Raw genomic sequence first — 27,901 nt, 5'->3', positions numbered from 1 at the left:
TAGTTCATCACTCCACCTGGCAGAACCAGTGGCCCACAACTTTCGCCAGGATCACGCTGGCATCTGCTCGAGCTGCCTCTGGACCCAAATCAAAGCGCTGAAGGCTTCTCATCCCACCTTCCTTCCCCTGGACCCAGACTTGCTTCCGGCAATGCAGAAAACACCTCCCTGGAGCTCTGCAGTGGGGGCAGCGGTTCCAAAGGCTGCTGCAGCAGCTGCCCCTGTGGCTTCTCTCCAGGGCGAAGGGGCAGGGAGCTACAAGGACCATACAACAGAGGCAGAGGGTTAGGATGAAATACAACATCCCTTTCACAGCAGCTGGTTAATCCTTGTGCTGAACCAGCATCAGCTAAACCCACAGCCCCAAAGTGCTGACGCACAGCAATGAGCCTGCATGGGGCAGGCAGCATTCCAGTGCTTTCAACCATGGGGCACACGAGCGGAGTTCAGGCCCCATCTGCTGTCTGTGACCATTTCGTCTGTAGCTCTCTATATAACACCAGTTGGAAAGTGGTAGCAGCTCCCCTTTGGCATCTTCTGCCCCCACGATGGCTATCATTGGGGCGGGCAATGAACCAGCCAGGGGAGGCTCCTGGGGAAGACAGAGACATGGTCCTTCATAGCTACATGCATGAAGCAGAGAGGCCTTTCACCAATCCCAGGCTAAGCTGCTGGGGACTGTCAGGAGCTGCTGGTGTGTATGGATACCAGGGTAAAGCTCTTTCTGGACTCTTCTGGGTCCTGAAGTGACAACTGCTGCAGCTGCTTCTTCTGCAAATACAGCTTGAGCTTCTCCTGGAAGGGGGTGGTGGTCATGGTGTACAGAATGGGGTTCAAGGCACTGTTGATGGGCAGGATGAAAATGACCACCCAAGACGTCACGGTGTCTGTTCCAATAAGGAGAGTATGTTAGTAATCATGGGGGTTGGTTGCCCACTTCCTAGGAAATAATTCAGCCAGAGGCTTTTAGCCTGGAGCCTCAGGGCCACAGTCTGCTCTCAGACACACAGGCATAAAGCCAGAAGAACCCCATTTAAGTCAGAGCTACTCCAGATCTCACACCTACGTGAGTGCAGAGGCTGGCTCTCCCCAGGCATGAGTGGTAGCTGACAATGCACAGCCTCTCTAGCCGGTCTGCAGGCTGCGATTGGTTTTGTGATGTGAGCAAACAGGGACCAGGATGGGAGAGGCACCAAACTCATTACCACCTGTGAGCTGAGCTGGGATTCAAACCCAGGGCACCAAAGCTCAAAGAAAAATGCATTAAGCTGCTCGGACACCTCTAGCACTGAACACATTACACACTGAGGAGGATCATTTATAGACACGTCACCCCATTGTGCAATAAGAGGCTCTCAGCTAAAGGACATTTACAGCAAGGGGCTGAATTACTCAGGCATAATGGGGGAGAGCTAAGGATCTAGGGCGAGTGCAACTCCCATCTCTGGGCTGAATTCAGCGGTGACACATGGCAGAGAAAGTAACACACTGGGTGTACTTTGATCACAAAGCAAGTGCTGATGTAACTTCCACCTATCTGGTGTTCAGCAGGGGTGCAAACCAGGTGTGCCTTGCACACTGAGCTGGGAGTGTGCATGGCAGGAAAAGCCACTAAAGGAGGTCAGTGAGATCAACTGCTCCCACTCCGTTCCCTCACCCCCCCCCCCCGCTGCCATCGCATACTCTCTCTCTCTCACCTTTACCTAGCTTGCCCCATCCCCAGCATATCTGCAATCAAATTCAGCCATGAGAAAGCAGACTCAACTCCCCACATCACAGGAGGCTGCCCCTACCCACCACAGACCTGGGCCTAGAGACTGAACCTCTGCTTCCCCAGCCCCAGCCTCTCTGAGCTGCAGGCTGGGAGCCAGCTCCAATGCGCTGGCAGGCCAGAACTGGAGAGGAACCTGCCTAGACTCCAGGGCATCTCTGTATGGGAAGATGAGGCTGGTGGCAAGAGGCTGTCAACCAACAGGAGATGGAAGGTGCTGCCTGGGCTCAGCAGGGGGCCAAGAGACAGAAGTGATGTGAGTTTGTCTGGCTTTCGTCTCTCAGCTTTTACCTCTCAGGGTTGGAGCATTTTGAGCATGGGTGTCAGAAGCTGCAGGCCAGCTCTGCACAGATTTCGGGCCTAATGAGGTGCCCCCTGCTGTAAGCAGGAGGGATTGCATTGGCAAGATGAGGTCGTATGAAACCGGTAAGAGGCCAGGATTAGCATGGCATTTGTTGTACAGCTTCATTATAAGGCAGGTGCTCTGGGGTGCCTACTCAGTGCATGAGGGACACATGCAGGGAGCCACCGCATGGCACTGCTCTGCATATCAAAGCCTCTCTGTACAGAAAGGCTGATGCTGGCGTGGGCCCCAGCTTAGCCAGGTCAGTCACCTGGTATTTCCACTTGCAGCAGGGAGAGAAGCTTCAGGAGGAAGATGGGGATCCAGCAGAGGGCGTCAGTGAAGACGATGAAGAAGAATCTCTTGGCGATGGCCACTTCCCTGGAGAAGACACTGCGCTCAGCCGTCTTGGTGGCTGTGGTGTGGATGGAGTAGAACATGCTGGTGTAGGCGAACACGATGGTGACGAAGGCAATGAGGTTCAGACCTGGCGGGGGGACGGGACAACAACCAGCTATGAGTGTGTCAGAGAGCCAGCCCAGGTGTACCTGTGCCACACATGATGGGTGAAACATCAGCTAGCAGATGCCTTCTAATAAAGCAGCCTCTTAGGGCCAATGACCCCTTTCTTCCCCAAGGGAGCAGTGAGAGCCACGTGGACACAGCCAACCTGAGCCGTAACGTGATTAAACAGTAAGCTTCTGCCCCGCTAACATAACAGGCGAGCTTTGGTGAAGCACTCAAGGGCAGCAGCGCTGTGGGCGTCCTGCTGCCTGGCTAGGACTCATTGCCCCACCTGCTCCTCAGATGTGTCTGCACCATGCTAATCTTCTAGCCCTTGCGTGCATGAGGCCCTGGTCTCCTAGGGTCTGAGTCTGGCCCTGCTCTCCCAGGAGTGCTTTGGCTGGAGGTGGCCTCGGGCCTGTGGAGTGGCAGGAGGTTTGTTAAGCCACTTTCCCTCTACTGCAGTAACAAGCAGGTGAGCAGTGATTTATAACAGCAGCCTGGGTCTGCCTTAAAGCTCCTGGATCTACACACCGATACTCAGCATCTCCCTGACGCTGGCACTGCATGGCTGCACACCCTCAGCTCTGCTGCCACAGGCATGGATGTGTGCCGTGCCTTTCCTTACACCACCCCTCCCATGGAGAGCACGGAAATGCACCAGGCTTGGGGGCCTTGTGGGACCACGAAGGGGTCAAGAGGGCAGGCCAAAAAAAATCCAACGTTTTGCATAATGTTTCTCGTCAGCCTTCGGGTGTGTACCGGGGCCAACATGCTACCAGCCCTAAGGGGCAAACTTCCCTGGTCCCCTGGCAGCAATGTTCCTTAAGGGGCTAGTTTGCTGATTGCTCTCCCCTACTATCCCTTCATCTCTAGCAACAGCAACAGCATCCTATCTGCCCTCCCTTCCCCACACACCTAGGGCTGCTGCTTTCCTTAGCTGTGCGGGATCAACCCTATTTCAGCCCCTGGCACCCTGGTTGCAGATTGAACTGAGCCAGATGATAACAACAAGCAGCAGCCTGTTGATGGAATCATGTGACCAATCACCATCAGCTGTCCTGCTGCGGCCCCTATCACTGCAGGGCCTGAGCATCTCCTGCTGTAATGCATTTATCCTCACAGCAGCCCTGTGAGGTGTGGTATCCCCGTTGGAGATGGGGAACAGAGGCACAGAGAGACTAAGCAATTTGCCCAAGGTCACACAGGCCCCTGTGGTGCAGCAAAAGAATTGACCTTGTGTGTCCCAAGCTAGCACCGGGCCCACTGGACCATCCTGCCTCTCACTGCACCTTTCCATTACGCTGACTTTCCTGTTTGACTCTGGGGCAGAGCACACATCAGGGAAAGCAAGTTCCAGCCCCCTGTCTACAGCTGCATGGTGCCTACCATCCCCAAGGCTTGGTGGTGCTGCTGTAGCGGAGCAGTCATGCCCCATGTCCTGATGATTCCTTACCCAGAAATATCCCGGTGGAGTAGCCCCTGGCTCCTGGTCTCTCCGTCTCGTCGGACTGGAGTGGGAAACACATCCCGTTCCTCCCGTAGTAGTCCCCGAAGGACTCCTTGCACCAGAAGGGGATGAGGGTGAGAGAAAAGCCCAACAACCAGATGACGACCAGCATGGAGAGGGTCTGCTTCTTGCCCGCCCCATAATGGCTGAATGGGAAGACGATGCAGAGGTACTTCTCCAGGGTCATGTACGTCAGCAGCAGGACAGACACCTCCGAGGACAGCATAGCCAGGCTGCCTACCAGCTGGCACTGGATGCTTGCCATCCACACCTGGGCGTGCTTGTTGTACTCGCCGGAGAACTTGAGATCAAAGGCTCCAATGAAGAAGAGATAGATTCCCATCAGACAATCTGCACCTGGGACGGAGACAATGGTGGAGCATCAACCCACGAGGGTAACCCTTGGCAACAGGCCCATAGGCGCAATAAGCCCTTATACAGCTGCTGTTAACAGAAGGCCAAATGTTGCCCTTGGACGGATGGACGGACACACGGACGCACGCACGGACACACGCTCTTGCCTGACATCATCCTAGCCAGCCCCTCCATCCCCACTCCTGACTCACAGCAGAGTGATTTGATGGCCATGGTGTGCTGGCTGTTCTCCATGACAACGAAGGACCTCATGAAGATGACAAAGAGGTTCCCAAAGCAGGTGACACATGCGATGACCCAGACGAAGACCCTGAGGATGATGTTGGCCAGGAGGTTCTCGAAGGAGGAGATGCCATCGGTGTTGGGCTTGCAGCTGCGCACGTGCGGAGAGTAGCTGCAGTACTGGAACTTCTTAAAGTAGCTGCCAGACAAAGGGATATGGCCTGCCTTAGGTCCACGCCCAGGCCAGGGGCTCCGTCCCTAGAGGCTAACTTGGGAAGAGGCTTGCCCGCCTGGCACAGAGCCTCATGCACCTCCCCAATCTCATCCCCTTGTGCTCCTCCTTCCTCTCCCCACCTCACCTCTCCCAAACAGTCTCCATGCCCTTCTCCTTCCATTTCCTGAGCCACTCTTTTCATCTCCTTGGAGCAGATTCAATCTAAACGGATCATAAATGTCTAAACACCGAGTGAGATGTGCCAGCATGGGCGAGGGGAACAGGGCAGGAGCTGGGAACGTGTCAGCAGAGCTCGCGATGGATGAGCACCAAGGACTTTGCAAGGCTCTAGCCAGCATATACAGCCCTTTAGGCTCACGAGCACTGAATCCCCTCAGGATCAAGGATGGGGTTGAAAATCGCAGGCCATCCCTTAAGGGGGAGTGATGGCTCTGCACCACCCATGGGCCAATTTCCTTGTTTGGGATGCCCACGTTTGTACAAGATCACAACTGCTTTTTATCCCAAAATGCAAGGTCAACGTGTAAGCAATCGCCCTCACCGTGCATCCTGACCCCAGTTCAGCAATGCACTTAGGCATCTGCAGAACTTTAAGCATGTACTTAAGTGCTTTGTTGAATCATGTACTATGTAATGATGCATTTTAATCAATAACTATTCAGTACTTTAAACTAATGTGTACAGAGATTCCCTCCAACTCAGGACCTCTATCAACATACAACATTTCAAAATCAATCCATCATTAAAACCTTTAAAATTCCAGTAACAGGGATTCACATTTTATCCAAGGGTTATTTCATATAAATCCTGTCTTTTAAAACCTCATAAAAGTAATCCTATATCAGCTTAGCAAAACTCTGCATTTTAAAAGGACGGCAAACTTCAAAGCAAGGCTCATTTCAGTTCTAATTTTACACTTAAAGGGGGGAGAAAATGATGTCCTTTGCTATTGCTCATTAACATTACCCAGGTTTTTAATCGAAACAGAGCAATGACAGAAAGTGAAATGTACAGTTACCTTGCACTGTGTATGCTTAAACATTTATAATGGGAGAAAACTAACTGCTTTGTTCTCTGCAAGAAAAGACAAAGCAGCTCACAGCTGGCTGGTTAGTGAAATTTGCCCCCATTTTCCAAGATGCCTGTCCAGTTTGTGTATCAATACATCAGTCTTGTTCTTAACTCCTTATGCCCAAGCAGTGTGCCAAAAGGACCACTCATTTGGGTTATTTAGCAGTTGTTTGCAGAGAACTAAACAACAGCTTTATACTATCTGGCCTGAAAACGTCCCTTTTTCAGTTTCACTGTCAACTATAATCTAACTCTATAACCTTCACAGCTACACATCATTACACAAACACACACACGGATTAATGCTGGATAAAACACCTTTAAATATTGTGGCATTTGTGTGTCCCCAGACCTGGAACTTGTTCCCCCATCTCTCTTGGCACACAGACTGTGGCTGCTCTAAACTAAACCTTGTTGGCTATGACCCTCCAGAGGCCTTTCTGCCAGCTAGGGATTCCCAGAAAGCAGTGTCTTGATCCTGGCACGCCCTCTGTGTGGGGTGCCATAGGAATATCTATCTGGGGAGATCCAGCTGTTTTCTGGTCATGGCAGAAGGACATATCGACTGAGGATTGAGCAGGGGTTGTTTAATTTTTCCTGGCACTAACTTCTACCACTGCAACAGAAGCTCCCCCTCCCAATCCTTTTCCCCACTCCCAAGTACTCACATGTGAGACAGATTGGTGAGTTTCTGGAACATGCGGGTCTGGACATTGGGGATCTCCAGACCTTCAATACTCCTGTAAAAATCAATGCAACAGAAGACGTGAGCTAGGTTGGCTCTCCACCTGGCCTGAGGCGACAGGCTCAAGGGGCCTGAGGGGAGGCAGAGCTATTCAGTGTCTGTGCTGCTGTTCACACTTACAGAGAGCGCAGGTGGGGCAGGCTGTCAAATTGGTTGGCAAAGATCTGCCTCAGGGGGTTGTAGGAAATATTCCTGCAAATGGAAAAAACAGAGTCTTTCTTCCTAGAAACGCCCCACACTATCTGAAAGCAGAGATCTCCCCAGTGCAGCCCATAGAGATGATGCTTGCTTATGTTAAATAGAAATATGCTGAAATGTGAGTAGAGAGCAGTTTGTGGGCCTAAATTTTGGCTTGTTAATAATAAGGCCTAGTAATATATGAGGGAAGTGAGACAATTCAGAGGCAAGTTAGAGATAAGCTAGGATATAACCCCAGGTCATGTTGTAAACATATTTTGGTTTTAACAAGTGGTTTAGACAAAATGTGAATGTGTTGGCAGCATGTTATCTGTATTGATAGTTATCAGAGTGGTATTTACGCAGATGTTAATTAAAATGATGTTTAGTGTTAAATCACCAATAAGAAAATAAAAATATTTAATTACGGCAGCAGAAATATAGATATGGTAAAAGGGAGGCTTAATGCTAATTGATTAGGGGTGTTCGTATAATTGATTATAAAAGGGTAGTGCTCTGCTTTTAGGTTAGCATGCTCATCCACCATCAAGGTACCATTAGAGAAAGGATTATACACCCATTCTTCTCATGCAGGGAGTGAGACCTCCCCACCCCATGCGACGCACCAGTTCATCTTGGACTGCGGGGACCACTGCAGTGTGAGGTTATAGTGTAATGGCTGTTGGTTTGAACTGATTATTTTATTTTGATTCTATCCCCCACTGGGTCAGTCACAGTTCTTCACTAAATCTGTAACTGCCCTGGAGGCTCGAACCCGAACATGTTCAGTCTGGTTCTATGCCTTAGCTGCAAACTATTAACTGGGAACACATAAACCAAGGCCACACGAGGAGCAAACCCATGGCAGACCGTCCCCTGGCCTCCCTTGAAACAGTAACATACCAGCTGTTACATACTGGCTGCCACTGTCACGGTCAACCTAGGGAGACCACCTGCAAGTATGAGGGAATGCACTGTGCCTTGGAAGGCAGAGCAGTCTAATGGACTGATGAACAGCACAAGATAAGAGCTGCATACTGTTATTGTTCCTCTGCTGAAGCTGCCAGAACAGGGCCAAGCAGTGCTGTGGGCCCAGACCACTGGTTCCTTTCAATTAGGCCAACCAACAACTGGCCGCTATTGCGGGTGTCACTTATCTGGGTTGGATTTGACGCACTGACTCAGAAGCAAAAGATTGGTTAGCACCTGTGAGGCATGGCCAGAAAGGGTTAAACATCCTGCAAAACAAATAACCCTCAAAAGACATGTGGGGAGATAATGTTTGTGGTTTTGTGTATTTACATATGTATGAATAGGGTCCAGAATGTAATCAACAGTCCCTGTCTATGCTGTATTCTGAATCAAAAGAACATCCTAGCATTTAAATGAATTGTAAACACGGGATATCTCAGTATTCATCACTCTTTGAAATGTACTGTGAATGGTGGAGAAACAAGCAAATTGCCTTATGTTAATTCCCTAGCTAAGTACCAGTGATGAACTTCCTTCAGAGTCATCCTAATTATCTTTTGTTCCCCAAGGAACTCCCAACTTGTCAAAGAGGACATGAAATTGTATAAAAGACTCTTGGGTCCTGATTCTTTCATCTCAGATCTGCTTGAGGCTTCATACAGGGGGAGCTTAGGCAAAAGGATTGAGATCCCAGTCTTAAACTGGAACATCCTGCAGTGACTTTGGACTATAACCTATGAACTATTTCTGAAAGAACTCTTTGCAGCTACAAAGCTCACCATCCTGCTATGAATCTGAACCTCAATGAATTGAACTCATGTCTGTATGTATACTGATCTTTTTACCATTCTCGCTCTCTGGTTTGTTTTTTAATAAATTTTAGTCTAGTTAATAAGAATCGGCTGTAGTGTGTATTTGGGTAAGATCTGGAATATTCATTAACCTGGGAGGTAATGTGTCCGATCCTTTGGGATTGGTAGAACCTTTTCTTTTATATGATGAAATAAGATTTACAGAAATTTTCATCATATTTGACGTGTGTGCCTGGATGGAGGCCTAAGGCTGGATCACTTTAAGGGAACTGTGTTGTTTGGACTTCTGAGTAACCAGTGAGGTAATAAAGAAGCTGTTTTAGGCTGGCTTGGTAAATCTAAGTATTGGACTATCCACCAGCTTTTCGGGGTTTGGCTGCCCCATTCTTTGTAGTTCACCCTAATTGAGTGACCACAGCTGGCCCCCACTGGGACTCTGGTCACAGCCCATTAACAATTCCCTGAGCCAGGTGCTCCCCCTACAGCTGCACTCTGAGCACCCCTCATGGACAGCTGGCCGCCTATGCTGCTCCCTATGGTACCCCTTGAAGACCCTTTATAGTAACAAATGCCAGAGGGTCGGCTCAGTTTAAGGCTTGGGAAGCTCCAATACAGTACTCACAGCTGCTGGAGGTCTTGCAGGTTACTGAATAAAGATGGCGGAAGTTCCTCCAGTCTATTGTTAGACAGGTCACTGTGTAAACAGAAGCAAGATTTCAGACAGCTGGTTGTTGGGGTTCGGGGGGGCACTATATGCACACATCATAAAACTGTTACAACTGGGTAGCAAATGATAGTCCCAAGAATGGCTCAGAGCTGGAGTAACTAGAATGTTGCAGGTCTGTGCATGTTAAGGTGCTTGCAGAGTTCTGTGTAAATGGGCAGGATTGGGGGCAGATGAAGCATAGCAGAAGGCATGCAGATTAGGGCAGAGGTGCTTGGCAGAGCTAAGGGGGGACCCCAGGACTGGAATAGCAGGCAGTGCTGCTGGTTATGCTTGTGGTGCATTAGAACATAACATAAGAACGGCCATCCTGGGTCAGACCAATGGTCCATCTAGCCCAGTATCCTGTCTTCCAACAGGGCCCAGTGCCAGATTCTTCAGACGGAATGAACAGAAGAAGGAAATTAGCAAGTGATCCATCCTCTGTCATACAGTCCCCTCTTTTGGCAGAGACTTAATGACACCCAGAGCATTGGACTGCATCACTGATAATTTTGCCTAATAGCCAGTGATGGACCTATCCTCCATGAATTTATCGAATTCTTTTTTTCCACCCAGTTATACTTTGGGCCTTCACAACATTCCCTGGCAACAAGTTCCACAGGCTGACTGTGTGTTGTGTGAAGAAATACTTCCTTATTTTTGTTAGAAACCTGTTGCCTATTAATTTAATTGGGTGATCCTGGTGCTTGTGTTATGTGAAGGGGTAAATAACACTTCCTTAGTCACTTTCTCCACACCAGTCATGATTTTATAGCCCTCTGTTGTCTCCCTCCCTTAGCTGTCTCTTTTCTAAGTTGAAAAGTCCCAGTCTTTTAAATCTCTCCTCATACGGAAGCCGTTCCATACCCCTCATCATTTCTGTTGCCCTTCACTGTATTTTTTCCAAAGTCTTTCCAATATATTTTTTGAGATGGGGTGAGAGATCCCTTTGGAATTCTTCCTAGATTTAACTATCTTGAGTAATTTTGTATCATCTGCAAATTTTGCACCTCATTTTCCAGATCACTTATGAACATGCTGATATTGCCCAGCCTGTGTGGGAATGCAGGACAGGAACAGGAAAGGGTGCAGAGCTGGGAGAAGGGGAAGCTTGGACCCACCTACCAGCACTATATCCAGCAACATCAGCGTTCCACTTTCATAAGCATCAAATAGATGTAGAGGTTATTAAAAGCTACCTGTAGGTGGAGCAGCCAAGCACATCAAGTGTCAGGAAACTATTCACTAAGGGAAGAAGAATAGATCCCCGCACAGGATCATGAGCAAATGATCACAGTCAAGACAGTGACACAATCACAACAATCACTGACATGCCGTTGATCACGAGGGGTGGGGGAGGGGCACTGCAGCTGGGCAAATCAACAGTGAGACTTACAGCTCCACCAGTCTGTTCAGTTTGGAAAACGCCCCTTCCTGGATCCATTTGATCTTGTTTCTGCGCAGAATCCTGACGGAGGAGAGAGAAGCTCTAGTGAAAAGCAGCCTTTCATTTCCCAGTTACTTCCGGGGACTCTGATGACCTTAGAACTGAGCATGGCATGAAGGAGATCTTAACATTGGAATTCTGAGAGGCTTGTTTGAGGCCACGCACCCAGGCCTGCTCTATTTCTTACATAGCACGTGTTTACTGCTAAACTTGTGACAGTCCCACTGATACACTCACATGGCCCCAAACTCCACATCCAAACACTTATATTTGGGGAAGAGCAGCTCCAGGGTTGAACTGTGGGGTTCAGGGACAGCTCACAACTAAACACAGAATCAGATGAGTCCATAAGAATCTGTCAGAACCTCCAGCCTGAGCTGGCGAGACTCTGTCAGAGACCGTTTGGGTAGCCAGAGAGAGAGAGAGATGCAATGAATGTAAACCAAACAGAGCTGACAGTGCAACCCAACACTACACAAAGTTCAGCTGGCTCCAAGACAAATTCAGAACTCAGGAGGGTTCGTTGTCTGCGATTTGGGCACCTTTGGTATGACCATCTGTATCCAGTATTGAATGAACCATGGTTTTTCCAGTGCAGCCACACATTGTGTCACTTAATGAGGTGGCAGTTTGGAGGGAGTTTCAGTGCAATCTCTGGATTTGACCCCTAGGCCCTCAGTGAAAAATCAAGGGAGGGATATAACTGCACGACATGCTCAGACAACTTCCTGAAGCCCTGAACATTCGTTCATGGCTCTGGCGAGGAAGTGGAACTGCTGCCCCTGCCACATGGAGGATATTTCTAGACCCCTCAAACCTATATATCAGCTACTCCTTTTACTAGCTGAACTATGGCGCTCAGCTCCCCAGGTTGGGAGTTGTGGTACAGGAGGTCCTGCCCTGGATGGAGTGAGTGAGTGAGAGTGAGAGAGAGAGAGAGTGTGTGTGTGTGTGTGTGTGTGTGTGTGATATTCTCCAGCCAGGCTGTGGCTGCCCTAATTGTGGGGGAGTGAATGGGAATGCTGCACTGAGAGAGGCTCAAGTCCTTGCCAAATATTTAATATAGGAATATCCACCCCAAATGCTTAGTTGTCAGATCCTCACTATCACCAGACCTCAGCTAGGCTGGGATAGTCGCAGAGAGAAGACGGAGTGAGGGAAGGAGCGCTGGGCTGGGGAGGTTCTTCCCGCTGTCTCACACTACCCCACATATTAGCCTCTTCTTGTCTGTTTCATCTCCTCATAAAGCTGTCACTTGTGCTGGTGTCAATGGCAGGGCGTGTTTATGCTCCCGTCTTGCCCCGGCTTATGTTTCCATGACGCTGACATAACTGTTCTTAGAAACACATTCCTGATCAAAGCCAAAAGTGCTTGGCTGCTTGGCTTGAAGGAAGCATTGCATTGTGGGGAGGGAGCCACTCACTCTCCTCCCATCTTTGGCAGCATGGGACAGGGAGAGTTCTTGCTAAGGGAACACAGGGCTCAGCCTCTTGGGATAAAATGTCTCATAGCCTCCTCTGTGACCCATACAGGCTGGTTCAAGGAGCTGTACCCAGCTTTCTGTGGCTGAAAATAGGTCCTTCCAAAGCATTCATTCCTTTGAGAAGGTACCAAGGGGGAGCTGAGGGTGGATCATTGACAGCGTCCCCTGGAAATCACTGCAAAATACAAACGCGTCTTCAGTCTGCAATCCAGCCCCCGTGCGACACACGCACGAGTCTCTGTCTCAGTCCCTTTGTTAATGGCTGCTCACTTCTTACTTTCCCTGGGAGTAATAAGTGTTGGCAGTCCCCACAAATGGGTTATAGAGGGCAGGGAAGTCTGAAGCGCCCTGCTCCAAAGCTGCATGCCAAAGACGGGCCGGGGCCCAGCAAGGAAAGTGAAATGCTGTAAGGCTGCTACTTCAGTGAAGACTGTACTGCTCCCTGCTTTGCGGTTCCCACAATGCCCACACGCTACAAAGCCATCAGGCTCACTTCGGGTATGTCTACACTGCAAGCAAACACCCCCGCTGGCCTGTTTCAGGGGCTGGCAAGGCTGGGCTAAGGGACTGTTTAATTTCAGTGTAGATGTTTAGGCTCTTCTTGGACCCTCCCACTTCACAGGGTCCTAGAGACCATGCACCAACCAAATGGCTATACTGAAATTAAACAGTCCCTTAGCCCGAGCCACGTGAGCCCAAGTCAGCTGGCATGGGCCAGCCATGGGTGTCTAGTTGCCGTGTAGACATTTCCTCAGTTGCAGGGAGCTGAACCCCAGCTCTAGAGGGGGTAGGAGCATACAGGGGCAGAGTCCGGCACCATACCCAGAGAGAGCAGGAACTCCTGGGTATTGAGTTCTGGACTGTGCCACCGATACTCCATCAGCGGCAGGCTTGTTCCCAGGGGGTCTGGGGAAGCTCAGAATTACAAGGTTTCATAGACTCATAGAAATGTAGGGCTGGCGGGACCTCGAGAGCTCATCTAGTCCAGTCCCCTGGGCTGAGGCATTTGGAAACACCTGGGATCACTCGAGGATGAAATGCATCAATTGGAATCAGCGTAGCAGCCGTGTTAGTCTGGATCCGTAAAAAGAACAGGAGTACTTGTGGCACCTTAGCGACTAACCAATTTATTTGAGCATAAGCTTTCGTGAGCTACAGCTCACTTCATCAGATGCATTCAGTGGAAAATATAGTGGGGAGATTTTATATATACAGAGAACATGAAACAATGGGTGTTACCATACACACTGTAACGAGAGTGATCAGGAAAGGTGAGCTATTTCCATCAGGAGAGCGGGGGGGTGGGGGGGGTTAACCTTTAGTAGTGATAATCAAGGTGGGCCATTTCCAGCAGTTTACACGGACAGTAGGAGGGGAAATAAACAAGGGGAAATAGTTTTACTTTGTGTACTGACCCATCCACTTCCAGTCTTTATTCAAGCCTAAATTAATTGTATCTAGTTTGCAAATTAATTCCAATTCAGCAGTCTCTCGTTGGAGTCTGTTTTTGAAGTTTTTTTGTTGAAGAATTGCCACTTTTAGGTCTGTAATCGAGTGACCAAAGAGATTGAAGTGTTCTCCGACTGGTTTTTGAATGTTATAATTCTTGACGTCTGATTTGTGTCCATTTATTCTTTTACGTAGAGACTGTCCAGTCTGGCCAATGTACATGGCAGAGGGGCATCGCTGGCACATGATGGTATATATCACATTGGTAGATGCGCAGGTGAATGAGCCTCCGATAGTGTGGCTGATGTGATTAGGCCCTATGAAATACTCACCAGCAACCACACACCATACAACAAAAACACTAACCCAGGAACCTATCCTTGCAACAAAGCCCGTTGCCAACTGTGTCCACATATCTATTCAGGGGACACCATCATAGGGCCTAATCACATCAGCCACACTATCAGAGGCTCTATGATTAATTATTTAAGCCTTCCAAATCCCTTCCGGGTGAGTGAGTAACTGGGTGCGTCAAGCTTTCTTGAGGATTATACCATTGTTAACACAGCATCATAACTATGCTTGGGGAATGGGGAAATCTTCCTATGGATACAGGATGGGATCCTGCCAAAGCCACTATCAGCTACTGTTCGGATAAGCCTTGGATTTACTCACCTACTCCAATCTGACAGCTTTGGGAAAGGATCCAGTGCCCTGGATAATAATCACCCCTCACTTTGGGAGGACAGGCTTGACTGCACATTCCATTCCTTCCTTTCATGCCACTGTCCCATGGACAATTTGTAGCTTGTGTATATGAATAACATATACATGGCATGCAAGTTTATTATCCTTATCTTGCAGGCTCCAGAGGCTGAGCCTTCTGGGAAATATATCAACATCATGTTTAGGAAAACTAGACTCTAGGACAGGGCTGCATCGTCTCTGGGAGAATTCTTTGGCTGTGTGAGCTCCTGGAAAGCACTGGTGCTATAACGTGATACTGTAAACGAACACTGCAGGCCAGATATTAAATTGACCAAAAATAGGCTTTAGGAATGAAGGGCAAAAAAAAAAAAGAACTCGCAGGTGTTTAACAGGCTGAGAACCTGCTAGGCAGGCTAACAGACGAATGTAAAAGGGATGTTAGTGCTAGTGAAAGGTTTTGGGTGGAGAGCAAATCACTTTACCCACACGGCACCTACAGCGTGGGCAGCAGAAAGGTGAGCTGTCTCCACATACCACCCTCTGCCTTAGCCCTGCATCCAGGGGTACTAGCTCACTCTCCATGGTTTGTGATGTGGACAAGTGTTAGCCAGGCACTGGACTGACACTCACCAGCTCATGTCTTGTTGGTCACCAAATGTCCATCAATGGTTTTTGCTCATTACTAACCTGAGCAGATGTCAAAGCAGCGAACTAGAGGTGAAATCTCTGGACCCCATTATCAAGTATAAATGCAGATGTACAACCGATATTTAAAATACCATGAAATTGTCTCTATTGTTGCTGTTTATAAACATAGCTTGTGTGCCATAAAATGGATTCAAGATGCAAGCGCTGCAGTAGGGACAAAGCAGCCTACCTCTGTTGAAGTCATTGGAATTGCACTGATTTATACCAGCTGAGAACCTGGCCCAGAATTGCTGGTGTTACACCCAATTCATAGCGTCCCTTCCAGTAACTGTACGTGCATGACCCAGTTGAGAGATGGGGTCCCTGGCGATTTCGCCCATGCAGGTGAGGGTTGAAGGTGTGACTCCATAGCCACACTAGATCCCACTCCCCCCTGCCCTCCCCCACCTTAGTGTTCAGCCGGTGGAGGGTTGGTACTCACAGCACAGTGAAGGTGCTGCATTCCTGGAACACTGAGCTTCTCAGAGTATGGATCTGGTTTCCTTCCAGCTCCCTAGAGAAAGAGCAGTAGTTGAGTTTTCTTGGATAGCAATCCTTCACCTTATTGATTCCCCTCCGACCTAGATGTCCTCAGCCAGACAAATTGTCGTTTCCCCCTGGACAGAAGGGAGCCTATCCCGATGCCACCCATGAGAGCAGAGCTCCTGACTCCAGTTGCCTGGCAGGGGTGTGAAAACTGACCCCAAAGATCGTAGCCTCCGGTCCTGCTTTCTGCGTCACTGTCAAAAATTCCACTATCCCCTCGTCTCCCAGGCTCATGACCTCCCTAGCCTTATTGTTTCCTTTCTCTGATCCAGGCTCTCACTCTGGCCTTTCCTTGCTTCCTATCTAATATCCACCCTTTCCCCTCCCTCCCTTCTGTTAAAACACCTTTGCTTGTCTCCTGCAGCTTTCTCCTCTCTGGCCTCCTTGCCCCCGCCCCCTTTCAAGTCCAGCCAAATCACCGCAAGCTAACCCCTGCTCTGATCTGGTCTGCCCCGCTGCCCTGCAGAATACCAAGAGAGACACAGCTGCTTCTCCTCTCCCCTAGCCTGCACTGGAAAAACCCCCACCCAACCTGCTCACAAGAATGCCATTGGCGGGGGTGGGCTGAGGTGCTTGTGCATTACTCTGGCTAACCCAATGCCACAGCCTTTGCCAGACCTCCACACCAGGGCAGGTACTCACAGCCAGCTGAGCTTTGGCATCTCTGCACAAATGGAAGTGTTGGGCATGCTACTCAAGGAGTTGTTCAGCATGTACCTGGTTGGGAAGCAATAAGGAAACCTATATTAATGCCTAGTACATGTGCCTAGTACACAGACAGTCACTAATGCCTCTGAGCCTGAAATGCAGTTACTCATCTATGCAGAATACAGTACGTGCAACATGTCACTAGGCCTGTCCTCGCAGTCTGTCTGTCATAGACAGTGGCTCCCGCGGTAGGAGGGAGTCACATCCACTGTGTCCAGAGATGACAGATCATTGAGCCCATCCATGGCACAGATATTAGTGGTTGCTCTTAGTTTCACTCATTTTCTTTAGGGTACTGACACAGATAACCACAATTTATAGATAAGACTATCTTCAGCCAAAGCTGAACTGCAAACCTGGCAAAGTAGGGTGCGGGGTTCCTGTGGAAATGATGGCATATGATCGTGTAGTGGCAGACCGTATCCTAATGCAGGCATACAGGAGGGCCAAAATCAGGTTGCACAGGCAACCCACAGCAATCGCAGGGAAAGGCCTGCTCAGTCTGGGTAGCCCTGGCTGGAGCATGCTTGCTGCAGACAGCAGTTTCAGAGAATGTAGCTCCCTAACCCTAGCAAGGCTCTGCCAAGCTGGTGGGAACTTAGATTTTTCCAAAGGTTTACAACGTGGCCAAACGTAGGTAGTTTTCCCCAAGAACAATGAAAGACACATCCCTGCCAAGTCCCTGCTCCAGGGCATGGAGGTGCTCAAGCATCTCAACAAAATGGCTGTAGAATTTTTTTTAACAGGAGCAAAACAAAGCATTCCCCCCTAATCTTGTTCCGATTGAACCATTTTTGCTGAAATATCCCAAAACCATTCAGCCTGAGGCACATGCCTGGCACGGAAAATGTCAGACAAACAATTAAAGTTTGGCAAAATTGTAAGAAAATGAAAACAGGGCCATAGACTGTGAAGCGTTGGGCAACATCATGTATAGGGGGCCGTAGCAGCTCTGCCTATAATTAAGTGCCAGACACTGAGATCTTTATTCAGGCAAAACTCCCACTGGAGATTTGCCTGCATGAGGACAGAATAATAGCTGTAAGATTTGGCCTTAAATACAGTGCAGCAAGGGAAAGGAATGGTATAGATCAGGGGTGGTCAGCCTGAGAAGGGGCCAGAGTTTACCCATGTACATTGCCAAAGAGCCACAGTTATACGTCAGCAGTGCCCCCATCAGCTCCCTACCCCCCGCTCCCAGTGCCTCCCACCCACCAGCATCCCAGCTGATCAATGCTTCCCTATCCCTCCCTGTACCTCCCGGGTGGGAAGGGGTGGAGTGGGGGCAGGGTCTGTGTCAGTGTCAGGGGTTGAGCAGTGAGCCACCCCCCCCCTCCCCCGGCACATTGGAAAGTTGGCACCTGTATCTCCAGCCCCAGAGCCGGTGCCTATACAAGGAGGCACATATTAATTTCTGAAGAGCCGCATGTGGCTCCGGAGCCACAGGTTGGCCACCCCAGGTGTAGATCAGTGTTTCTCAACCGGTGAGTCACAAGCATTGTGCGGAGGGAGTCATTCACAAATGACAATTCGGGGGAGGAAGGGAAGTCCAAAGCATTAAAACTTTTATTACTATCTCAAGCAAAGAAAATCCTGCTTTCCCGATCCCCACACTCCCTTTTCCTTCAGAGTAACACATTCTGTCAACCTCTTGAAACATACACATCAATTGTATAGCCTTGGCGTTATGGTTATACATTTTTTTCATTCTTATTTTTATAGTAAATGTAATGAGGTCATGAAAAATGTTCACTTTAAGTAAGGGATCACCAGCCTGAAATGGTTCAGAAACACTGGCCTAGGGGATGGGAATGAGATATGCAGCATCAAGGACATTATGGCAGTGGGACCCCCAGAGACCCCAGAGGACTGGCTCCAGACTTACAGGAAGTACAGAGATTTCAACCCCACAAAAGTCGCTGGGAAGATGTTGGCAATTCTGTTGTTATCCAGCATTCTGAAAGGAGAAGAGGGAAAGGTGGTGCCCCGGAAGAACAGACTTTGGATGGAGAGGCAACTCCATAGGAACAAAGTTGGGGCTCTACTAGGTTAGGAAGGAGAGACCATCTCACAGGCTTACATTTAGCTCTAAATTGTCCCTGAAGGAGGTGGTTTCTTCCCTTTCTCCCTGACAGCAGAAATCCAAGTAACATCAGTTTCCTCCTCTCCTTCACTGCCTGGTCCCTCCCCTGTCCATTTTCACCCCCTGCCCAAGCCAGAGGAGATGAGTACATAGACCACCCCTTTGAATTTCTACCCAGAGCGTTCTGGCTGATGTGCTTGCTCCGAGATCAGAATCTGGTTTCTTTCACAATCAGGGGGCTGCTGGATTTTTTTCTTTTGCTAGAAAAATAAATGATAAATTAAAAGTCCACTTGGGGAATTTGAGAGTTAAGGGCAAATCCAGCTCCCCCAAAGATTTGGTGGCTGATTGGACCACCCTGAGTGAGCTGTTCCTCAGGTTTTGTCTAGGCTATTTAAGGGAGAGGTTGGTTGATCATGTGGCAAATTATGAGGATGGGACTCTGAAGGGCTGGGAGCCTGGGAAGTTTTCTCTCCAGACTGAGCTAAGCTCAGTAAGGCAGCCATCCTGCAAAGCAGACATCATTGTTCCACTTCGCTAGTGACCCCCTGTATGGGGTCCCTATGCAGCACCACAGACCTGAGGAAGAACTGCCTGGGTGCCCATACAGGGGTCATGAGTGAAGAGGAACAATAATATCTGCTTTGCAAGATGGCTGCCTTACTGAGCTTAGCTCAGCCTGGAAAGAGAACTTCCCAGCCCTTCAGAGTCCCATCCTCACAATCTGTCACATGATCAACCAACCTCTCCCTTAAATAGCCTAGACAAAACCTGAGGAGCAGCTCACTCACGATGGTCCAGGGTGCCAATCTGCCACCAAATCTTTGTGGGGAGCCACATTGATATATGCACATGCACACACCCTGCCCTGTCTGATCAGACCAGTATTTGGTCCACCTAGGTCAGTATCCTGTCTCCAGTAGCAGCCAGCAATGGATGCTTCAGAAGATGCAAGAAACCCCATTGTGGGCAATTACGAATTAACCTGCCCAGAGAGAATGTTTCTTCCTAACCTCATAGGTTACCAGTTGTCTTATGCCCTATTGCAGGAGGGTTTATATCTCTGATATGCTTAATCCTGTCTACTATCACCGTGATGTTCTCCTTATCCATATAGAGGTCTAATCCATGTGGGAATCTTTCTAAACTCTTGGCCTCAACAAAATCTTGTGGTGTGGGGAGAGACAATTGCCCAGCCTAATGAATCCCACTGTGCGAGTATTATCCCTGATATTCAGGCAAACCTGGCCTTAAACTCAATTCCATCCTCTTACTCCTCATTGGACCCCGGTGGGCCACCCAGTGGAAAGAGGCACTTACAGCCATTCAAGATGACGCAGATCCTGGAAGACTCTTGGCTTCAGCTCAGTGATGTTATTGTGACTCAGGAACCTGGAATTGTTAAAGAGAAGAGAAGAAAAGTGACCTTGGGTTGATGCTGTTGGTTAAACTGGTTTTTATTCATCATCCATTTCCCCGCAGCAGCTCCCCTAAGCCTTATTTTAGGGATGTGAATGGGGATATCCTCAAGTCATCTGCATTTTGCAGGGGCAAGCCTGATTTGGAATGAATGATGGGGGGAGGGGAATGTGAGGGAGAAACATTTGTAAGAGCCAGAAGTCCTCCCTCCCCTATAACATGGTGCTGTAATTTCAAACATAGTTCTTGCTGGGGATGGCAGGTATATTTTGTTCAGCCACATGTCTCCAGAGGTGCTGCTAGACCATGTGCGTTCAGACTGCATTAATCATAGAATCATAGACTATCAGGGTTGGAAGGGACCTCAGGGGGTCATCTAGTCCACCCCCCCTGCTCAAAGCAGGACCAATCCCCGATATTTACCCCAGATCCCAAACAGCCCCCTCAAGGATTGAACTCACAACCCGGGGTTTAGCAGGCCAGTGCTCAAACCACTGAGCTATCCCTCCCTTCCATTCCTTCTGTGCTAAGAGGGCTGAAGCACAGAGACTGTCAATAACCCCCTCGCCCCTGTGACCCACAACATGAAAACCTTTTACTCACAGCATTTTAAGCTTGGAAAGTCCAGCAAAAGCATGGGGCAGTATTGCCTGGATTTCGTTGTGTTGTAAGAGGCTGTTTACAAACAGAACAGAAATATCTCAGGGTTAATAGGGTTTCCACAGTGCTCCCAGCCCCTCCTGGTCCCCAGGAATGAATCAAACCTGTATCACTTCTGCACAGAAGTACAGAGTGCTAGCAGCTCTTCCCCTCCCTCCCCCCAGATTGATCAGGACTAAGAAATGAAACCGTCTATTGCACAGCAATGTACAGCACTCCCATCCCCAGTAGCCCAGGGAGTGAGAAACCAGCACCGGGAATGAACCACAGTGAAGGGGAAGATGTTTCTATGGACAAAAGAACAGGACTGGGAGTCAGGAGTTGGGGGTTTGAGTCCTGGCCCTGCTAACAGACTTTCTGTGTAACTTTGGGAAAGTCACTTCCGCATTCTCTGCCTCAGTTTCCCCATCCAAGGGGCATGAAGATGAAAGAACAAATGCTTGGAAATCATTAATGGCAGCTCTGAGATCCTGGTGCACTAGAGACAAGCACGCTACTATTATTATTATTACAAGCAAGGGCGCTAGGCCAGGCTCCAACCTGAAAGAACAAAATCTGTTCTCTTGTGTTCCGAGTGATCTCAGATCATAAACACGCCTATGTGTCAGGCTGGAAAGATCTTGTTTACCCAAGTGAAATGACTTGTAGAAAAGGTGCTGGAGTCTTCCAGAACAGAAAGCTGTTTGCTGTTCTCCCCTCTGTCATTTAATAGTCATGCTGGACTCTGAACCTTCCAGACCCCACGTTATGCGAGCAAAAGGTCACTTTGATTCCTCACCGCCCACTTAGCACATTATAATGGAAGCAGTGCAGTATGGGTCCGTGATATCTATGACAGATACCCACTGACTTCCATGGGCCACATATGAAGTAACACAAGCACTGACAGTCAGCCAACCATGGCCCAGTGATAACTAACTAAGGAACAATTGAAAACAAGGGGTTACCCAACCCTCCCGTTTTCTCTGCTCCTTTGACTCTGAAGCCGAACGCTCAAGAGATGTGATGGTGGATTATTAAAATGAGAAAAGCCGCAGCCTCTGAGGACACAGGGCCCTGCCAGGCTGAAGAAGTCAAGGTCATCATCTCTTGCCCAGCCAAAGCTGGCCCTGCAGAATATGGGTGTAGTCTTTTAAATGTGGTGCTGCTACTCTTCCCCCCCCACACACCCCCCGTGCCCTTGTCGATGAGCCGGCCGCTCTGAGGGGGTGGTACTAACAGCTTCTCCAGACTTCTGCGTATGATGCACTGGCTCAGTTTGCTACGATAACGGGCACAAACATTTCTCTGCATTGTCACCTTTGGAACTAGCGTCCTCTGCAGCCTTACCACTAGGTGGCACTACCCCCTTGATGACAGATGCGAGGCAGCACAGTCAGGCTAAAAATGGGAATCACCAGGGCGAATTTCCTACTGGCTCCAATTTTGCAGAGAAAGGGGCACATTTACCCCATGGTGGCCCCTGTTACTCACAGCTTCGTCACGTTGGAGGAAACCCAGGGGACGGTGCGCAAGTTCTGGCCGGTGCAGTCTATCGTCCTTCCCCAACACTGGCATTCCTTTGGGAACCGGTCAAGCTCTGGGGACAAGCACAAAGGAAACAGTGAGACTGGAGACAGACAGGATCTCAGTGTATGGCTGGGCAGGTGAGCAGATAAAAGGACACACTGGTGCACAGAGAAGGGTCAGGGCTGGCTGGATATGTCGGGGTCAAAGGGGCAGGCAGGGGACGGCAGACACACTCCTAAAGAGCAATGCGGTAGCAGTGGAAGAATGGAGGAGGTGATGAGAGGAGAGGGAGGGTGTGTGAAGGGAGAGAAGAGCAGAAGGGGAGAGATGCTTTCTTGAACTTCTCAGGCCTGGGCTGGGAATCTCGTAGGGCCAGCCTTGGTCAGGGTATTTCAGCACATCCAGGCCTGGACAAAACCAAGAAAACCAAAAATCGGATTCACCCTGGTGGGAGTGAGGGAGGGTGAGTCGAACTCCCCCAAACCTGAGCAAAGCTCAGTCTGAATTTGGGTGGGGCTCCAGGGTGAAATTTTACCAACTTCCCAGGATCCCACCTTTAGGGCTGGGTTCAAACCTTTGGGCAACCCTATCCCACTCCAGAGGGAGGGGCGTAAGAGAAAGGAGTGAACCAGAGGGATGATGAGAGGGGAAAGGGGGCAGAAAGAGCACAAAAGGGGAGGAAGAGGGGGAGACAGGAGGGCTTGGTCAGTAGCATGGGGAGGCTGGGGAAGACACAGTAGAAGAGGAGGGAATACAAAGCCAGCCCCAGGAATGGAAGTACTCACCACAGACTGGGGTCTTCTCTTCCTCAGTGGCTCTGCTGCCCTTGGTCTGCTGCATGTTATCCAAAATCTGCAGCCACCCGCTATTATCCACTAGAAAAGAGAAGGCGGAAGTCATGAAGGTTTGTCCGCCCCCCTGCTCACAGCAGACTCACTCACTGCTCCTCCCCATGCCCAGCCTCCCCCAGACTCGCTCACCCCCACTCTGATTCCTGATCATACCGCTAGCACGAGAGATGCTGGGCCTGGGCCTGGGCCTGAACCAAGCACCTGGATCAGAATACCCCTGCATTCAGAGCGTGGGAATTCAGAATCGGAGCTGAAGCTGGTTCTTGCCGTTGGAGCCCATTTTTATAAGCCTTAGATCTGACTCCCCTGAAACCTGCCTCCAGCCCCATATTTGGTGACTTCAGCCTATCTCTAGTTTACGTTAGCTCCTGCCCCCTGCCCCTTTGACTCTCTACTGTGTCCTGACAGAATATTCCTCTTCTGCTGGGTCCTACACTCCTACATGTAAGGCTGGGGTGATCTCTGTCTAGCAACCCCTTACCTAGACATCTGTATCATTATTAGAAGGTCAGAGGAAATTTCATAGATTTCATAGATATTTAGGTCAGAAGGGACCATTATGATCATCTAGTCTGACCTCCTGCACAATGCAGGCCACAGAATTTCACCCACCACTCCTACAAAAAAAACCTCACACCTATATCTGTGCTATTGAAGTCCTCAAGCCGTAGCTTAAAGACTTCAAGGAGCAAAGAATCCTCCAGCAAGTGACCCGTGCCCCATGCTACAAAGGAAGGCGAAAAACCTCCAGGGCCTCTTCCAATCTGCCCTGGAGGAAAATTCCTTCCCGACCCCAAATATGGCGATCAGCTAAATCCTGAGCATATGGGCAAGATTCAAAATTGTACTCTCCCAGTAAGAGGTTTATACCTTCAGTGATAGCTGCAAGGCAGCCAGGTAACCATAAGTGACCCTTAAAGTCCGCCCCGTGTTCATGTTCCCAGAATCCCTTTGACAATATTGCTGGTTCTGGATCTGGGGTTTCCAGGTCCACATGGTTTATTAACTACAGGGCATCTGCCTTTTGTTTGGCAGCAAGAAGAAATGGAAAGAGGGGGCAGGCTGTGAGGTTAGCTAATTACCGCAGTTCTCTTCATCGGCTCCGTTGTCGCAGTCCTTCTCTCCGTTGCAGTGCAGGAGCTGGGGTAAACAGACAGACAGGTTGCCACAGGGGAACTGTCCCAAAGGGCAGGCATAGCTGTCCAGCCTGGAATGAACCAGAAGAGACTCTGCCAAAGGAAAGCAAGACACAGTCAAAAAGCTTCATTGAACAGGCCAGTCCCCTGTCCCTGCCTATGGCTGGTTTAAGAACTACCTCTCACCCTTGGCTTACTAGTGCTGATCTTGCCAGGACACGGTAACCCATTACTGTATGGTACCCTGTTACTGCACATTAACCCAGTCCCATCTGGCATGACTAATCAGTGGGATTGTATCAACACCAGTCCATCTGGACCATGCTCCTTGATTGTTCAGCTGTCTCCCAGTGCTCTGGCAGGGTCTGAGAGCTGCAAAGAGGAGACATGCCCTGACATTGTAACAGCATGAGGCAATGTCTCACCATAGCCAAGAGACATTTCCCCTCCTCCCTCTCAAATGAGAGAACACGAAACAGAAGCAGTAGCAAATTCTACGCCGCCATCCGACAATTCCATCTGGGACAGTGGAGGCATCTCAGAAAAACGCATGCAGAAAAATCATCATTATGAAAAAGAATCCAGCATAGGTCAGCAGTGACAGCAAGACGTGCCCATCAAACAGCTGTTCTGTGGCCGACGTGAAAGACATGCCACAAAATCACCAGGACGTTAATGCTAATAGGTTCTGCCACCGGCTTATTGCTATTTACTGAGCACCATACAGCTTGCTGCTGTACGTTATATAAGGGAGAGTTGGTTCTTGTGGTACAAAGCCCACAGTGGCACTAAGTGGCCCACAGACACATGGTCTCCTCTTGTAACTTGGTTAATTTAGTTTTTAAATCCTCATTATCTGCTGCGTGAATGTCCCTTGAAATGCCTGACAGGAGAGGGGTGAGGTTCAGGAGGGATTTGCTTGGTCTTTGAGACTGAAGTCCCCTAGGGAGTTGGGTCTCATGGGGGTGGATAAGGCACATTGAGGGGGATGAAGAGGGGGCGCCGTGCTGTGCCTGCTCTGAGGAGAAATTGAGGCCATCGGTCTCCAGGGCTGTCAATCCAGCATCTTTCCCCACCACAAGAAAACTACAAAGGACAAGAGACACGTCACTGACTTCTCGCCTGCATGTCCCAACTGTCCAAAGTGTCCTCCCTCTGGGTTTCGGGTGGCAGGACTGCTCCGCATTCTCACTGCACGTGGGCCATGCTGGGTGGGGTATGTATGAGGTGACGGGGTGCCAGTGACAATCAAGAGAAGGGCCTTCAGGCAGGAGGTCGCTGTCATTTCTATTCTGTTTGGAGCTGAAACCCTCTTATGTTCCAAGGGGAGTAAAATAAGTCCTGCTGGGTTAGACATCAGATCTTCAGGGCTGGCCAGGTTACTTCCAGCCAATGTTGGGTCACTCCCTAATGAGACACAAAGGAGCTGGAGATCTATTAGACTGTGAAATGGTGGCTGCTGCATTCTTTATGTCATTGAAAATCAGACTGGAGAATAGACTGTAGGGGCCAAACCTGCACTGGCCAGGGGGCTGGACTAGATGGGACCTCGGCAGAGGAGCAGGAGGTGGCTTGACTCACACTGACTGCTCCTCCAATATGGCAGCAACCTAAGGAAGAGGCGGAGAGGGACCCCCTGGTGTGGGGAGTGGCAGCCACTTCTCTGAGTGGTCCCAGGCAGCAGAGCAGAGAGGCAGCTTGGTGTACAAGCAGAACTGGGAACAGGAGGTCTTTCCATGGAGTTATATACACCAAGGAAAGCAGAAGAGACTCAGACACATTATTAACTACAGTATAACAAACCAACTCCATAGCCCTCTGGAAAAGCCACCCTCCCCTGAGGTGCAGTTCACTACCTGTGATCATTAGCCTCAGTAACTTAAACCTCCACTTTGCTGAGCCCTTTCCATCAGGCAGCTCTGAAATGTCAGTCAGAGCTTCAAAGCACCCCAGCCACTCAGCTTTGTTCATTAATATCCTACAATTAGCTGTGTCAAAAGCACTCTCCAGATCAAGCAAAATGTTTCCATGCACTCGCCTTTGATCAGGGCCCGGGGAAGCTATCGCAGTCTATGTCTGTGACAGAACAGCGTGAACAGCCCAGGCTTGTCATTCAAGGTTTTCTGCTGCTGCTAACATTCCCACAGATTAGTGGCTGACGGTCTGTGTTTATCACTGAAGACAAATCTATTAGATGATTTCCCACTGAACGCATCCGATGAAGTGAGCTGTAGCTCACGAAAGCTTACACTCAAATAAATTGGTTAGTCTCTAAGCCCTGGTCTACACTAGGACTTTAGGTCGAATTTAGCAGCGTTAAATCAATGTAAACCTGCACCCGTCCACACGAGAAAGCCCTTTATTTCAACTTAAATGGCTCTTAAAATAGATTTCCTTACTCCACCCCTGACAAGTGGATTAGTGCTTAAATCGGCCTTGCCGGGTCGAATTTGGGGTACTGTGGACACAATTAGACGGTATTGGCCTCCGGAAGCTATCCCAGAGTGCTCCATTGTGACCGCTCTGGACAGCACTCTCAACTCAGATGCACTGGCCAGGTAGACAGGAAAAGAACCGCAAACTTTTGAATCTCATTTCCTGTTTGGCCAGCATGGCAAGCTGCAGGTGATCATGCAGAGCTCATCAGAAGAGGTGACCATGCAGAGCTCATCAGCAGAGGTGACCATGATGGAGTCTCAGAATCGCAAAAGAGCTCCAGCATGGACTGAACGGGAGGTACGGGATCTGATCGCTGTATGGGGAGAGGAATCCGTGCTATCAGAACTCCATTCCAGTTTTTGAAATGCCAAAACCTTTGTCAAAATCTCCCAGGGCATGAAGGACAGAGGCCATAACAGGGACCCGAAGCAGTGCCATGTGAAACTTAAGGAGCTGAGGCAAGCCTACCAGAAAACCAGAGAGGCGAACGGCCGCTCTGGGTCAGAGCCCCAAACATGCCGCTTCTATGATGAGCTGCATGCAATTTTAGGGGGTTCAGCCACCACTACCCTAGCCGTGTTTGACTCCTTCAATGGAGATGGAGGCAACACGGAAGCAGGTTTTGGGGACAAAGAAGATGATGATGATGATGAGGTTGTAGATAGCTCACAGCAAGCAAGCGGAGAAACCGGTTTTCCCGACAGCCAGGAAGTGTTTCTCATCCTGGACCTGGAGCCAGTACCCTCCGAACCCACCCAAGGCTGCCTCCTGGACCCGGCAGGCAGAGAAGGGACCTCCGGTGAGTGTACCTTTTAAAGTACTATACATGGTTTAAAAGCAAGCATGTGAAAGGATTAATTTGCCCTGGCATTCGCGGTTCTCCTGGATGTACTCCCAAAGCCTTTGCAAAAGGTTTCTGGGGAGGGCAGCCTTATTACATCCTCCATGGTAAGACACTTTACCACTCCAGGCCAGTAGCACGTACTCGGGAATCATTGTACAACAAAGCATTGCAGTGTATGTTTGCTGGCGTTCAAACAACATCCGTTCTTTATCTCTCTGTGTTATCCTCAGGAGAGTGAGATATCATTCATGGTCACCTGGTTGAAATAGGGTGCTTTTCTTCAGGGGACACTCAGAGGAGCCCCTTCCTGCTGGGCTGTTTGCCTGTGGCTGAACAGAAATTTTCCCCACTGTTAGCCACGGGGAGGGGGGAGGGTTGAGGGGGTAGCCACGCGGTGGTGGGAGGCAAAATGCGACCTTGTAACGAAACCACATGTGCTATGTATGTAATGTTAACAGCAAGGTTTACCCTGAAAGAGTGTACCCACTG

At 49.4% G+C, this 27,901-nt stretch overlaps 1 protein-coding gene across 1 annotated transcript; it reads right to left on the bottom strand.

Annotated features, from left to right (window-relative positions):
- Positions 1-681: 681 nt before the first annotated feature.
- Positions 682-24,570, bottom strand: LOC144269765 (relaxin receptor 1-like). Its single transcript, XM_077825563.1, has 17 exons — positions 24,555-24,570; positions 24,076-24,222; positions 22,928-23,017; positions 22,107-22,212; positions 20,577-20,648; positions 19,875-19,946; positions 18,357-18,428; positions 16,406-16,480; positions 15,660-15,731; positions 10,840-10,911; positions 9,360-9,431; positions 6,897-6,968; positions 6,700-6,771; positions 4,695-4,924; positions 4,075-4,485; positions 2,386-2,601; positions 682-887 (listed from the first exon to the last, which is right to left on the bottom strand). Exons 1-17 carry the CDS (start codon positions 24,568-24,570, stop codon positions 682-684), a joined length of 2,073 nt encoding a protein of 690 aa, XP_077681689.1.
- Positions 24,571-27,901: the final 3,331 nt, after the last annotated feature.

This window comes from Eretmochelys imbricata, chromosome 9, assembly GCF_965152235.1.
Source record: "Eretmochelys imbricata isolate rEreImb1 chromosome 9, rEreImb1.hap1, whole genome shotgun sequence".
NCBI classification, from domain to species: Eukaryota; Metazoa; Chordata; order Testudines; family Cheloniidae; genus Eretmochelys; species Eretmochelys imbricata.
The sequence above is the reverse complement of the archived record's forward strand: the minus strand, read 5'-3'. Positions and strand labels throughout refer to the sequence as shown.

Excerpts from the sequence above, each read along its gene's own strand:
- LOC144269765 (XM_077825563.1), bottom strand. Across the intron at positions 23,018-24,075 it reads AGCCGATGAAGAGAACTGCG|TGGATAATAGCGGGTGGCTG; the intron begins GTAATTAGCTAA and ends TCTCTTTTCTAG. Across the intron at positions 18,429-19,874 it reads CTGCGTCATCTTGAATGGCT|AATGCTGGATAACAACAGAA; the intron begins GTAAGTGCCTCT and ends TTCTCCTTTCAG.